The sequence below is a fragment of the Oryzias latipes genome, chromosome 5 (assembly GCF_053564925.1).
Source record: "Oryzias latipes strain Hd-rR chromosome 5, Olatipes_Hd-rR_3.1".
Taxonomy (NCBI): domain Eukaryota; kingdom Metazoa; phylum Chordata; class Actinopteri; order Beloniformes; family Adrianichthyidae; genus Oryzias; species Oryzias latipes.
The window spans coordinates 9,508,796-9,524,484 of record NC_136241.1 but is presented as its reverse complement, the minus strand read 5'-3'; the positions used below and the strand labels follow the sequence as shown (position 1 = coordinate 9,524,484).

The window sequence follows — 15,689 nt, the reverse complement described above, 5'->3', positions numbered from 1 at the left end:
CGAGCCAGTGACACACCCATAAAACCCAAATAACCGACCCCATAACCTTCCCAAACCAGTGGCAAAGGTGAGGTGACATTATTTCCTCTCTTCAACCTTTAATTAACTGATGTTTTATCCCCAACCAACATACAGGAGCTCCCTCTTTCCCTCAATCCAGTACCATAGCCATGTTGAGACCAGTCGACAGTGATTGGTCCGAGTCACGAATCTACGGCAACTTCTGTCACCATTGCAATAGATACGATGACTCAGAGCGACTCAGACTGGTTTCCACATGGCGGTGCCCGTATCAGGAAACAATTTTGCCTCATTTCACCAGAGCTGGGGTGACGTCACACCTTGATTTGTCCATAGTTTCTACAGTCAGTGGTATAAACTGTACACCTGGATAGCTTCAATATTTCTCACCATTTTTGTTGCACCGCTAATGTTAGCTTGGGGTTGTGAGGGGAAGAAAGCTAGCAGGAGAACGTTAAAACAGAGGGTTGATGGGGAAATAAAGACAGGCTTACACTTAGAGGCGAATTTCTAATGAACTCCTGTCACTCTGCAGAAACTACGTCCTAGAAAACGACACAGGTTTTCTGATTTTGGTTAAAATGGTATAATCATAATTAAAAGACCAAATCAAACTGAAAAATATCTAAACATTTTAGTTAAGTTTCACTTCAAAATGAATTAACCTCCTGTAGCGGCTACATGTCTGTGCCATTAAACATGTTCTGCTGTGAGCCAACGGGGGATTTTTGCTATTGATGACCCTACACAGTCTTTATGTTGGAAGAGGATTTATTGAGCGTGATATTATTTGCATTTGTGGGGGCAACGTTATAAAAAGCTATGAAAGGAATTGCTTAAGCAATGTCGAAGTGTCAGAGATGTCAAAGTTGTCAGCAACAGTTGCAAATCTGCAAGTAGCATCAAAGCAACAAAGCTTCTCATCATAGCATCAAAATATCCAAGTTTTAGAGTTAACGGTCAACAAAAGGTGCATATCCCCAGCTCATCACTCCGACTGGTGTTCATTCATCCCAGTGAACAGGAGAACTTCATTCATAAATCACTGCTGTCTAATAAAAAAAAAAACAGCTTCAATTATGTTAAAGGTTTGGCTTTTTTGATTCATTGTTTTGCACCATCTTAAAATAGCTTGATCTCATTCCCGGTGTTCAGGTTAGCTGGACTGCTGCAGAGGAAAAGGGCAGAAGTCTCTTGCCTCTTCAGTCGGTAATTAAACCCTGGAAAGGAGGAGAAACTAACAAATAGGGTAATGACTTCAGCAAAACAGGAGGTGGATGGGTGGGGGAAATTAACCAATCAGTCCTTCCTGCGTGGATTTATTCAGTAACTAATTAGACCCTAGCTTGGTTAATTATTACTTGGCTCTTCTGTAGTAAGGAAAGAAAAAAAAAAGCTTTCATATCCGATACATGCAGAATTAGCATCACACCAAGTGGTAATAGCAACTCAGCCTCACCGTTTGCACTGTAATCAAGTTTACTGTTAGGAAGAAAATCTCAAACCATTGCAGATGTCAGAAATGTTACTGTCAGCAAAACAAAACTTTAATGCAGAATTGTTTTTACTCTTAATATACTCAGATTATTATATCAAATCGATATAGATTTTTTCCCAAAATGATTTGGAATTGATAAGGGTTTCATTTCCTATTACTCTAATCCACTGATCCTACCGCACTGATCCTGAGTGATGCTTTTAAATCATTGAACTGACATCATGTCCAGTGATCCTGTAAAGCTTTGGTCTACATATCAGTCAGGCAAAATCCTAATCCCATACCCTTTGTTTAAACACAGATTAACTAGTGTTACTTAAAAAAACAAAAGAAAAATCACTTTTTCCCCTTTCTTTTTAAAAGCTTCTCTAGGATTGTTGTGCCTCTTTCTTTAAACCAACTCACTGCATGAGAAAAACTCAACTGTAACAAAAAAAGGATGTTTTGTGTTTTTTTTTAAATTGCTGATATGCGTTTGGTTTGGACAAATGTAAATAATTAAATAATTTGTTTGATTACTCACATTACGTAAATATTTAACTGTAATAGGAATTGTTCTTGTTTTTGGATATCATACAAATTGTTGCCTTTTGCCATAATAAACCAACAGTTGGAGTGATTTCTTCTGTGAAGCAGGCTCAGTGCAAAGGTGATCCAGCTCATCCCTACAATAGCTCGTAATCACGTTTTAATAGCCATTTAAAGTGAGCTCATCAATCATTTTCGGCCATGGACAAGAGCTTCTGATTTAATTCTTCTGAAGATAAACAGTTTTCAGCCACGTCAGATCCCATTACCTTATACTTCTTTGTTAAAATAGAAGGAGGACATTTAGTTCAAATAATGGTTTCTAAAGGGCTTGTAAGGAATCTAATCACAAAAGGATTGTCATCAAAGATGGGAGTTTTTGTCTTATAAAATAAACACATATGTGAATTATGTCTGAAATAAAAAGAAGGAAAGCATTGTGACTTTTTTTTCTGAAACCTTTAGCAATTTTTGATCAATGATTTTCAAAACACATGACTGGATTGAAAATCAAGACTAACCAATAGAATCAGTTTCCCTAAGGTTATTAGAAGCGTTGTTTTTTTCATAATAAAATACAATTTTTCTGGCATAGACAGGCTGAAGCAAACCAACAAACCTGAAAATCAGTTTTTTATTTTTACTTAGGTGTTAAAGCTATAACAGTGGTTTCTATATGGGGTTTAAATCATTAATAATAAATAATAATCATAAATAATATTTTCTTTCTGTTTTTCTTTTCCAATTAAGACTTTATTCCTTACTGCTTTCTTCAGGAATAGCACTTGATACTCATGAGTTTAGACAAACACACACAGAAAAAACTTTGTTGAGCATCAAAGAGTCCAACAATCTGCTGTGGCTGTTTCTTTCCCCTGACATCTATCAATGCTTACTGGATGGTATTCGTGTGTTTGTATGCATGTGTGTCTCAGCAGATGGAGGATGGCGAAGAGGAAATCCCGACCGAGATCTCGTCCTCTTTAGAGCTGGAGTTTGTGCCTGATCCCAATTTCAAAAATAAGGTCAACTATTCATCCAGCGCCGTCCAGATCCCCACGGACATTTATAAAGGCTGTAAGTTCCTGCACACTTAAGTTGATATCATGATGATGATTGAAAGTCAAGCTCTGTGAGCCTAACCAAAGAGATAAAACCTTTTGTAGACAGTCCATTGTTTCTGTTATTCTTAATTTTGCATTATGGGGAGAAAAAAAATGGTTCTAAATTTGGAAATTGGGTTTACGTGAAGTTATTGTCTGATAAAGACCAAAAAATATCTAAGGATATACTGTAGATAAAGGAAAAATTAAATAGTTAAAGCCTGCACAATTTCAACTATCTCAACACTCATGGACAGTATTTTTCTCTTAAAGGCTCACATCAAATGCAAACTGTTGTATGTAAAACTTAAAATTAAAGCATCTCTCCTATTTTGCCATTTTTACACGCATGAAATAAAAAAATTGCTTTATTTTTATTAAGCTATCTTTCTACCTGCACAGAATTGAATTTCTTACAGAAAAATGACATTTCATTAGAAAATTAGAAAGACCTGTTGAAAATCAGGAATTACTGTTCACATCAATTAAATGTTTATGCAGGTATGGGAGAGAGGAATCATCTGAATGTGCTCTTAACCTTTAATTTAAAACACAAAAATAACCAATAAGCTCTATTGTGTATAGATTTGAATGATAAACTGTGACATTCTGATAAATCCTGCTGTACACTGAGTTTTTACGTGTTTGGGATTCAGTGCACCTGTTGGTGACACCAGTACTTACAGGCCTGACGGTGAGTTGCAGCCATGACAGGTGTCCTGGCAACCGAGCCCAATGATGGAAACCGTTACCCACATCACTATGATTAGGATCCCAGCATTCATCAGAACCGGCTCTCAGCCTCCAGAGCTGACAAAGTTTATTTCTTTGGCGGGTGACATGACAGCACAATTAATGACGACACAAACCAATCCGCGCCCTCAACTCTACCTGGGGGAAGTTTAAAAAAAAAAGAAGTCAGTGACAACAGAAAAGGCGTTTTGGGATTGGGTTTGTTGTCAAAAAGACACCATTCATCAAACAAAAATACTGCTATACATACCATATTTTCTGGAGGATAAGTCGCATTTTTTTGAAAATAGTTTGGTCAAGGGTGTGACTTAGATTCAGCTACTGCCAATATATATGTAAGGGTTAATGGCCGACGAAGTGTGCGTTTATTACTTTTAAACACACGCCGTGGAAGCCTGAACCGTCCGACGCGAAGCTTCCGCGAAGTGCGTTTAAAAAGTAATAAACGCACACTTCGAAGGCCATTAACCCGCTTATACCATGGTCACTTACAAAAGCAATACATATTAACCAGGTTTTAGTCCTTAATTCTTGTTTTTTTCTGATTTGGATCGCTTTTCTCACAAAAAGCAGACTATATGTTACGTGATGCAGCGCAGTCAAGATTCGGCGATATATATATGCTGATCGTCCCGATGGGTTGAATAAAGCATCAGTTCAGAGAGAAAGTTCTCCTCTTACTGCTTGTTTTTGTCCAAATGATGAAGCAAAAGGTTGTTTTAAAGAAGCCGGCGCAGTGATACGAAACATTTAAGCTAGGTGACCGGAACTTCTTTTTTCACCGTGCGGTTATCAGGTTTTTATCCACACCCAGCAGCCAATCAGAATCGAGTATTCAACCGGACCATGGTATAAATTTTTTTTTAATGAATAGGCTTATCTGTTCACTATTTTTTCACTAACAACCGCTAGAGGGCACCGTAGATGTTTGGATCAGTATTTGCTACTGACAGCAAAGCAGAAGAACCAGCGCTGGCCTTAAACTATGCCGGGCAATGAGTTATATCACTAGAGGAGACACGCCTGCTTTAGAAGCCTGGCCCACGGTGGCGGAGCGCGACGCCATCTTGGTGAGGTAGACGACTTCCACATGACAATGATTTCTATAGCCTTTGGTGGCATCTAAGTAGCTTTTATATCATTTATATATATTCATATTTCTATATACTTATACATATAAATAAATATATAAAATATGTATATAATTATATTTATATATACATCATTTGTTGCTGTTAAATAAGAGAAACAGTCAGCCTTATAAGCTCAAACTTTAATGAAAAATGCATTGTTGCAGGACTTCTTATATATAAACAAAAATTACAAAGAATTTTTGAAAATAATTTTTAAACATTTTAAAAGTTTTAGACCTCTTTGACATGTAATTTAAATTATTTAGAAAAGCCCAACAATACGTCAATAATAATAATGAATTATAACAATATATAAATAAGTCAATAATAATGATGAATCAATAATAATAACAATAAATAAATAATTAGTCAATAATAATAATAAATAACAATATATAAATAAGTCAATAACAATAATAATAATGATGAATTAATAATAAGTCAATAATAATATTAAATGATAACAATAAATCAGTGCAGCATAGCTTAGTCAGTTTGTTAGTTCATTTTAGTATTTTCCTATTGAACTCTTTGTATTCATGATCCTTTTGAGTTCATGTTTTACTTCGAAGCCCATCGAGACGACTGTTGTGATTTTGGGCTATACAAATAAAATTGAATTGAATTGAATTGAATCAATGATAGGTCAATAATAATAAATGATAATAATAAGTCAACAATAAGTCCAAAAGTCAACAACAGATTTTCCCCTTTAAAAAGAAACAAAAAGCAAAGAAAAACAATTGATTTACCCACTGATTCATGTGAGTGATCAGTTTGTGTAACACAGATGTTAGGGTGTCGGGTTTCAAGTGAACAGTCTGGCCTCTCATCAAAATCTGTTTCCCCAAAATCTTTTGAACAAATCCAGACTGTATTACTAGTTGGTACCACAGTGATCCATCTGGTTTAGCTCTTTTTATTGCTAAGATCCACTTTTTCCTTAAGTCTGAATCCATTGGAAACCTGCAAGAAAAGTTCAGTTGCTGAGTCAGAAATGTATAAATCCATATTACTATATTAGCCTAGTCCTGGTATGCTGTTGACATCAAATTGTACATACATGCATGTCAACATGTGTTCTATTAATAAAGCCCCTTCAGCAGTAAAAGAAAAAATTATAGTTCTTACCTGTGAAATGTTCTGCCTTCCTCCTTTGTGGACTCTGATTTTGGCAGTTGAAACTTGCACAATGAACTGGCATTTTGCAAAAGATGAGTTCAGATGCATGAACTGCAGCAGTAACTTGACCTCACCAAGATGGCGGTGTTCTCCTCCCATGAGGAATCACGTGATGTCTCCTCTAGCGATATAACTCATAGACGCCGGGCAAGAACACGCCGAACACGTTTTTTTTTTAACACGCTTTGTAACACGCTGCCGGCCTATTTGTTTTTTTAACACGTGGTGTTCACAGAAGAGCCTTGGTGCAAAATGTCAAAATGGTGCAATTCTCGTGAATCTTGCTCCTGGATTTTTCTTTCACTTCGCTTGTAAAGCGCAGCGCGTCTGTCTCTTGTTGTTTTGACCCGCCCTTGAAGTTTTTGGCCAATGACTGAAGAGATCTTTACTCACTGGGTTTTGTTTACAAGCTTTGGTTCAAAACAGAATGGTCCCCTTGATGCCAGTCTCAATATTGACTAACGTAAGGTTCGGGACTCGATCTGGAATAAATTAAGTGGATTCAATCCAGATGAAAGGGTTTTTCCCTTTTTTATGCCTATTTTAGCATCTGCAAATTATACTCCAGAGCAACTTATAGTCCAAAAAACTCTATTTATCAATTTATGGCTTGAATCATATTTTCTCTGTGCTTTGCTGCACTTCAAGAATCGTTTATTCCAACATGACTGGCGTGTGTCTGTCAGTCTTTCCAAGTTTAACACCTGCTGGTGTTTTGTTTCAGCTGCATCATTTTAGTAGACCTTGTCTGTGTTTTGCTGTCTGTGGTCAAACGACAGCACTCATGTCTTGCTCTATGCTATCTGCAGGCACAACACCCTCTTTCGCCTGGAGCTGCCAAATGTACAAAGGAGAACACATGTACCATATGGCTCTGTCTGTTATCCACCTCTAACCTTTTTGGACAGTCTCTGACAGACTTGGAAAAAGGAAAATCTGAGGCTGACGGACAGCTATTTTTACTCTGGCATTTTTTATTTTTTTTTGTCTCAGTGGTATTGTCTTGCTAGTCGTTTTCTTTGTTGAGCAAGCAGAGTCTGGAACCTGTCTCCAGTGCCCTCCAGTTGTGTCTCCAGACAAATCCTGTCAGAATTAGATACTCTTGGTTCAGGAGGAGATGTCAAAGGCTAAAGCTAACTCACAATGGAGCAATCAGCCCTGCACATTGTTCCTGTAACCATTTTGTGGCAGCTCTTGTTCCCTTGTCTGAGGATATGAGTCAGAGAATAAAGGGCTCTTGATTGAGCCTGGTGAAGTCTCAAGGAGTAGAGTGGTTCGGTGCATGGAATAAGTTTTTTTTCCGCTGCTCGGCTGAAAAATTTCCTGCAGATCTTTTTTAGTTAGCTCCCATTGCGTGGTCTGCTGTGCAGAGATTACCAACTGTGGATTTGTGTGCCAGTGCTTTTGTTTACTCTGAGCTTTATGTTAGTTGTTAAGAAAAAAGTGTGTGGATAACATGTTGCAGCCAGGAAGAATTTATTTATTTAATTTTTTTTCAAGTAAACATGCACAAATAAATGCAAGGCATGAGGAAGTTTATGCACTTTAATACGTTAGACTTTGCAAAAAGGCACACACAAATGTAATTAGATGTTGAGGAACCCAATTGAATTAGCTTTTAATTAAAGACCAATTCATCCATTCAAAAAAGAGTTTTTGGATTTATCTGTTTTTTGCCATTTTATTTAGTTAGATTTTCCACAAAAAAAACTATGCCTTCAGGAGACTTTGGATGATGGGAAATCTGTTTTAATCAGCAATATTTCACTAAAAGTAACTTTTTATTTTGTTATTTTGTTAGGCACTAACAACCTTAAATGTTTTGATTCTCATGCTCTTATTTTCGATTTCCGAGTCTCAGGTTGTGGCGCTTTAAAGACCCACTTACATGAAAATAGTGTTTTTTCTGTTGTTAACAAGTTCTTGTGGCATTTTTCACATGATGGAGGAAAAATATAAACAAAATTAAGCTTAAAATTGCATTTTTGAGTATTTCTTGATCATATTGTGAAGAGCAGTTGGAAAAAGAGTGTGATTGTCATGGAGAAAATACGCTGGGCAGACTGCAAGTTCCCTGCTCCGTTGGGGCTAACCTGAGAGCTCTCAGCAACAGGGAGCAGAATGGGGACTTGTACTTGTACTACCGGTCCCGTCCACAACTCTGTGGTGAATGTCTAATGAACTACTGCTGAAACTATGTCCTCAACAATAACGACATAATCAGAATTAAAAGACAACGGGGAACTCTTTTACAATAGATCAAAAGATAATGGGAGTGGGACTTTAACCGATGATAGTGATGATATATTTTTCTACGCTCATCTAATTTTTTTATCAGCTGCAGCTCACATTTAGGTTTTTTTTTCACATTTTGGTAATATTTTGTCTTAGACATAGAATCCACAGATATCTAGAAATTGCACAACATGCTGTACATCAATGTCTACAAGTTTCTTAAAAACACATTTCTTGTGTTTTTAAATAAAAATTAGCTGCAAAGTTCGTCATGATTTGGAACTTCACATATCCTGTTGAATGAGATATTTCTGAACATCTGAAAGAGCTGCAGGAGTAAATAGACAGAAAATCATGCGAAATTCCAATTCTGTCTGTGTCTTTTAAAATTAATCTGCTGGCTCCGATACAGTACTTTCATGTTTTAAAACTTCCACAGCAAATCCCTGGAGGTTTGTGTAAAAATCCACGATGTGGATAACTTTTAAACTCGCAATTTAAGAAAAAATAAAATAAAAACCCAATAATTATTCAAACTTTACCCTTTGCACTGCTGCTTTTACAGTACTACGTGCTGAAAACTGAGAGGATTATAATTGACCCCTTTGTAAAAAGGCTCTAATTATGTGTGAATAATTGTGGGAGCATATTAGTGTTTGTATGAGATTACGGCATCACTGTTGCCAGCTGAGAAAAAAGGAAGCCAATGCGGAATGTGGGAAGACCTTTCAATTAATTTGAAGTTATAATTCCTTCACATGGCGCTTTCCTTTTCTACAGACCCCCAGCGTCATGTTGTCATTTGGCTTTTGTGGTTCAGCACAATCAGGAACTTTATGATTGAATGACTGCAACTTGGAAACTCTGCAGATAAAAGAGCAGGGCTTAAAATGTTCAAATTGTGCGAGTAGCCTGCCCACCCAATCCCTCAGAGACAGACTCGTACGCCACAGGCATCGTTTCTACAGTTCCTACACCGGCAGCTCAGCAACTGTTCCTTCAAGATTTATTAATATTTTTCTTTTTCACCTATTCTTTTTTTACTTTTTCTGTCTTTGTTCAATGCAGCCACAGACCTCCCAGACTTTTTTCCTTTGGTCAAAGATGTTCCAGCAGCTCAATTTATTTCTTTGCTGCAGAGTAGCAGGGAAAAAAGCTGTTAGCATTGCATTTTACCTGATATGGCAGTTGTTTGCAAACACTTTTTTTTTACACATAAGCAGGATATTCATGATATGAACTTTTTCTTTCTTTAGACATTTTTAGCTTGTGAGCATTTATCTACTCAAAGTCTAAGTATGGTCAACCCAGTGCTGCTGGGAAAGAAGGTGCATCATGGTGCCATCAGTCACTTCAGACTCCAAGGTTTGGATTTCAGGGGATCAGCTGCTGTTTTTGCAGCAGCTTTCTGCAAATGTAACACTGTTTGTTCCAATGCACGACATATATGTTTGCTTTCCCAATGCACATCAATGGTTATCTAATATTATTGAAAACATATATAAAGTTGCTCGACATAAAGATCCATTCAGGTGAAAACTGGATTCTTGGTGTTAATCACATGTTCTTGTAGCCAAATCGGGGTCATAAATATTTGAAACCCAAATAAGAAAACTTGAAAACTTCAAGCGGAAATATTGGTGTTAAGCTAAAAAAAAAAAGTGTCGGAAACTTTCTCCAATTATAATATAGACTTTATTGTTTTCAGTGTAAAATTTGTATTTTTCAGTTTCAAATCTTTTGACTTCTTTTTTTTCCGGTTTCGAATCTGACAGTTTCAGGTTTGAAACGTTTGGCCCCCTTCTGGCACGTGGGGGACGGGCTTAGATGAAGGACCAATCAGAATAATGAGGGTTGAATCTTCTGGCTTGGTCCATTCACCGACAGTGGAAACTTGGATAATTACTGCCAGAATTTTAAAACACTAACCATTCAAGTGGTCGTTGTGAACAAAGTGGCCACAATAGACGTATATTCATCCTTTACAAGTAATTCAAATTTAATTTTCAATAGTAACTGCTCAAATCTTTCAATAAGCCGCTTTAAATGTCAAACGTTTGAAGGTAATATTTCGTATTGGCTTTTGAATGCGGCATTTTGTGCAAACAGCACGCTGCTCTGCCAAAAAAACTAAATTAAATAATTATTTATAGAAACCTCTGCCTTCTTCATGAATGTTCAGGCAATTTAATGGGCCTATACCATACAAAATCGGTATTTTTTTTTAGTTTTTTTAAGTGCATTATAATGTTCATTCCTTAAAAAAAGAAAATCCCAAAGCTGTATTTTGATCCATTCACGCATTTCTGAGCATTCTTCTAAAAACCTGGACTCTTAGCACCAGCCCCTCCTAATCCACGAAAACAAGCGAGTTCTCACATAATAACTATGGGTGTTAGAAAACACAGTTTCAGCAATTTATCGCGATACTTCATTTGGCGATACTTGTATCGATTCAAAATGCTGACAGGACAATATTCATTTAATTATGAGCGTCCTTCACCGTCTGACTCTTGTCTTCCGCTTCAACCTCCAACCACTAGTTGGCAGCACAGCCCACCGAACCTCTTTGAGCAGCTCTACACCACACCAACGAGACTACAAGCTGTCAGTGAAGCAGCTTATTTTGCTGTTATGAGACATGAGCTACTTAGTTTTTACTTAGGATGGGTACCAAACCGAAACTCTGTGCCACATTGCTGCCAGTAACATATGAAGGCGCGGATTGTGGTGCTTTTTAGACGTGCTAACAACGACATTTAGCTTTGTTTGAACATAAAATCCATGCGGGAAATGCCACAATCTGCATCTTGGCTGCACGTAATTATGTGGGAATAACATCAGCCTTTTTTTTGTCTGGACACGACTGGAAACACAAAACCACGTGATTGTTTGTACGGTTTCTAACGGACGGTGTATAATAATACACACCCCCTAATGGTGACGTAGATAAATGAGAACAGTCCCTTTCAGGAAGAGTCTGTCATTTTATATGCACAACATGCACATCCATTATCGCAAGAGTTTGGATGTCATTTGTATTAAAACACAGCAGATATGTTCTTAAAAATTACGTCAAAAACTGTACAAACACTTTGGAGGCAAGTTTTCAAAATTAAAAGAAGATTGATGCTATGTTTTGCTCTGTTTATGTAGATGGGAGTGTTGGCATTCAGTATTTGTTTTTAAATTTCTGTTTGTGCATTTTATTCAAATCTATTTGGTTGAAGGTTTACTAAATTTTTGTCCTTTGCTGTCTGTTTTCACTGAAGAGACAGTAGAAACGATTTTACCCCAAACTTAAAGAAAGAAAACCAAGGACGACACTTCAAGGGTGGAAACGAATTAGACCTTTTTCATTAAGTTAATTTAAGACATTTTTGGTGTAAATGGTTTGGATATAAATATATCAGGCTGCAGTTTAAAAAAAAAAAAAATCTAGTTCCCAGTAACATTTCTTTGTGGTAAATATTGCACATGCTTCTCTGTTGTGTCATTAATTTACCTTTAGGGAGTCAGGACAACTAACCATCTTCAAATGCAGTCATGAAGTATTAGTTTTTCCTTGAAAACACATTTTTATTCTCATTTTTAAACACATTCAACCTCTTGCACGCAGGGAGAGATTGGAAAGACATGTTCAAGGAGACGTCAACATCTAGTTGTGAGGCGTTAAGCAGGCTTTTAAATGATCAGAACTTCAGGCTCTTCACCAGTCAAATGCCTATTCTTATAATGAATGCTAAAACATCCCACCTTCCAGCCACAAGTAGTGCTAAATTTCCTTGAATTTTTAGAAGTGCTATTGCTAGAGGTGAAAAAAATCTACTTAGCAGTAGCAATTGTATGCTCTAAATGTTTAAAACCTTGCATTTAAGAGTCGGAATTTAAAAGAAGCCTTTAAAAACTAAAATCTGCTCTATGGTTTGAAATTAAAATAACTTCATCAATTAAAGTAGCCTATTCAAACTTTGTTACTCAATGCATACAACACTTAATAGCTCCCCAAATACAAAAAATAAAAGATATTTAGCAGTACCTGTTGTGAAAGAATCTTATTTATTCCTATATTTTCCATATTTTTGTCATTTCTCTTTACCAAAATCTGCACGTCTTTGCATGTATTCTTTTATTTTGGATTGTACTTCCTGCTTACCTTTCCTTCTTTGGTGGAGGAACTCTGCTGTTGCCATCATTAAATCACAGCTCAACATTGTGAAAGAACTAAGTAAAAAAAAAAGAAAATGAATAAAATAAAATAAAAGAATTGCTCCATTTCTTTAATTGCTGAATTTGTAGACTTCTTCTTCTCCAATTCATCTTCTATAGAATGTGCCCACTCAAGGGGCACTATCGTTTACGCGCACACTAATTAGAACAGCCAGCGCTGCAAACCTCACTTCACTCACCACCAAGTCCACAAATTGCATTTTCAGGTGTTTACTTACCGCTGTTCCTTTAATTAAAACAATATTTTAAAAGACATGGTGAGATGTTCTTTCCTGTACAATGATTCATTATTTCCTCCTTAAAATAGGTACTTCTTTTTTTTCAGCGATCACCATTTGGTAGAATTTAGCTCTTTACCAACTAATAGTGTTTCGCTTCAAACATATTTGACAGGATAGATATTTTAATTAGCCTTTATAAAAACCCAAAACAATGCTGATGAATTGTTTTTTTTTCTAAACTCAGCTGTTAAACTTTTTGCTCTGCACATTTTTTTAACATGTCTGGCTCTGTGAAAGGCTGCCAGGTCCATAGTTTCCTCTATGATCAAAGGTTTACGGGTCAGACTCTTTAACACTCAACCCGGCTCAAAATCAGCCCTGACGAGAATAAAAGAGACACAGAGGAAACAGGGCAGTGGAGGGAGAGATGGAGAAGGAACTGTGATGACAACAAAGGGAGGAAGGTGATACATGCAAAGGAACCTGAGTCAATGCATTTTCAGCTGTAAAAGCTGCACACTTGTATTCAATTTCAAGTGTCACGTCTTGAGAATATGAAGCAGTTCAGCCCAAATTTTGCAAGATTTGTGGTGCTGTTAGTATGGCACGGCCAAACTAAAGTGGGCTTCTGTGGGCTTAGAGACAAGAGTGACGCTTTTAATGAAAAGCAGCATTCAAATTCGACAGTGTTCAGTTCCTTTTTCATGCTTGCATGCAAAGATAGCTCTCCAATTTGCCCAGTGGGGCTGCACCAAATGCTTGTCGTTTAATTTAAACATATAATCTAAACAAATATGTCTTAGAAATATAAATTTGAATAAATTAGGTGTAAGATTTATGTCAGCTTCCCTCAGAGTCTGTTCTTGGTCAATGTCACCTTTATGTTTGAGCGCTACTGAACCAACTCAGCTGCTATAAAAGCTTTATAGTAATGGCAGCATGGCCAGCTACGCCTCTTCAAAGGAATGCAGCTAAAAGGTTTAGCTCCATTACCATTATGGATTACTTATGTGGGACCACTTGTGTGTCGCCGCGGCATTATGGGATGCCATTTCTCTTCTGTGAGTGCAATGAAGGCAAGTACTAAGTTTTTATTAGAACGGGACGTACGACACAAATCAGTTTGGATTCATCGCAGTGAAGAATGTGCTTGGGGTTGAAAGGTGGGGGTCACAAGGTAAAGGTTTGTTGGGTGGAGTTGAAGAATGATCTCGAGCTGAGATGCTCCATAAATCCTGCTCATGAGTGTTTACCTACATGGTGTGAAGCCCTGCCTCGTAAAGAGGCAAAGCCAGGGGTGCTGGAAATGTCAGGGGAGGGGGCACGCTGATGAATTACCTTTTAAAGATATCAGAGGGAGACACGCGTTTCAGGTGAAAGATGAGCCCGGCACAATACGCTTAGGCCCTGTCTGACTGTGTGAGCATATTTACCCCCCAGGGGAAATTTGTCTTTTTATCAACTGTCCAGAGAAGTCACAGTACATCCTCACTGAATAAATCAAAGAGAATTAGTTTGCTGTGTTCTCTTATCTCTGACGTGCCAGTTTTTCTGCAGAGATCTCCAGCAGCAGATAGGTGCTCCTGAGAGTCGATGCTTGTGTCTGTGTTAGTGGAATTGGCCTGACGGAGGTTAGACGGCTCAGCTACAACTTTCTTAGTTGTAGCCACTAACAAAAAAAAGCATGTGGTCTCTTCTTACCTTGTAAATAAAGATGGATGATACCCAACAGAACAAGCACATTTTTTTCTGTTTTAGTCATACTGTACATGTGAAGCCTGTCTTCCTCAGAGAGAGTGAGGGGTTTACACTTTGATGTCACTCAAAGATGGTGTAAGTTGGAAGAAGTGTCTTCGCCCTTGGCCTGTCAGGGACAACTAACATTGCAGAACCTGTGCCTCCCCAGATAAGAGCAGCCAGGACTTCTCAGCACAGCCACCTACTGGGAAAGCTGATGCTCAGAGGATAAAACTTTATTTTCACACATTAATCAGTTCTGATCTCGGACCAGTAAGTGCTTTTTGGCCCAGATGGAACTAAAAAAAAATAAAGTGCAGATCCAAACCAGCAACAGTAAATGGTGGGAAGCGAAGCGGGAAAATCTACAAAGGAAACTGTCTGTTTCTTTTTTTGTTTTTTTTTTGTTTAAACTCTTGACAGATTTTTGTTAAGGTGGATGAAGCTTTTTTTCCCCCACAACAGTATTTAAATAGTTCAAAATCTTAATCAAAGCCACCACTATAACCGTGGTTCTTCACTGGTTCAACACAAAAAGTCCCACTCCAATCATCTTTTGATCCATTCTCAAGGTGTTCCCAGTAATCTTTTCATTATTAGTATACTGTTTTTTAGCCAAAATCAAATGTGTCATTTTGTAGAACATAGGTTCGGCAGAGCGGCAGTAGTTCATCAGAAATTTGCCTCTGTTTTGTGGGCATGACATGTAGCAACCCCCGGCCCCCCTTCCCCTCACCATTGCTAAAAGCTCTCTGTTTACATGCTCTCGGGCTTACAGCCCCTTACATCCCCAAGTAAACATAAGCAGTACAACAGCTGGAGCTATCCAGCCATACAGTTTAGAGCCAGATTCCTGCTCAGACAAGGAAAACAACACGTAAATGAATCTATTAGTCTGCAAGAGGATGCATCAGAATGAAGTGGAGCACAGAGCTGTTTATACTCTATGTAACAAATACGATCCTTTTCAAACTGCATTTTTTGTCAGTTCCTGATTCACAACAATTTGAATACACAGAAAACCAATTTTAAGCTAAATCTTCTTTGT

The 15,689-nt window shown here is 37.5% G+C and overlaps 1 protein-coding gene across 6 annotated transcripts in view; it reads left to right on the top strand.

The window, feature by feature from the left end:
- cacna2d2a (calcium channel, voltage-dependent, alpha 2/delta subunit 2a) overlaps nucleotides 1–15,689 on the top strand; it is a 207,348-nt gene that overhangs the window by 137,789 nt on the left and 53,870 nt on the right. For 3 of the 6 annotated variants that reach the window (XM_078947037.1, XM_078947035.1, XM_078947039.1), the window contains one exon: nucleotides 2,986–3,124. In XM_078947037.1, coding sequence (XP_078803163.1) covers nucleotides 2,986–3,124 — 139 coding nt within the window. Of the gene's footprint in view, nucleotides 1–2,982; nucleotides 3,125–15,689 lie in introns of all 6 variants that reach the window. The other 3 variants (XM_078947036.1, XM_011474784.4, XM_078947038.1) reach the window with 1 other exon arrangement.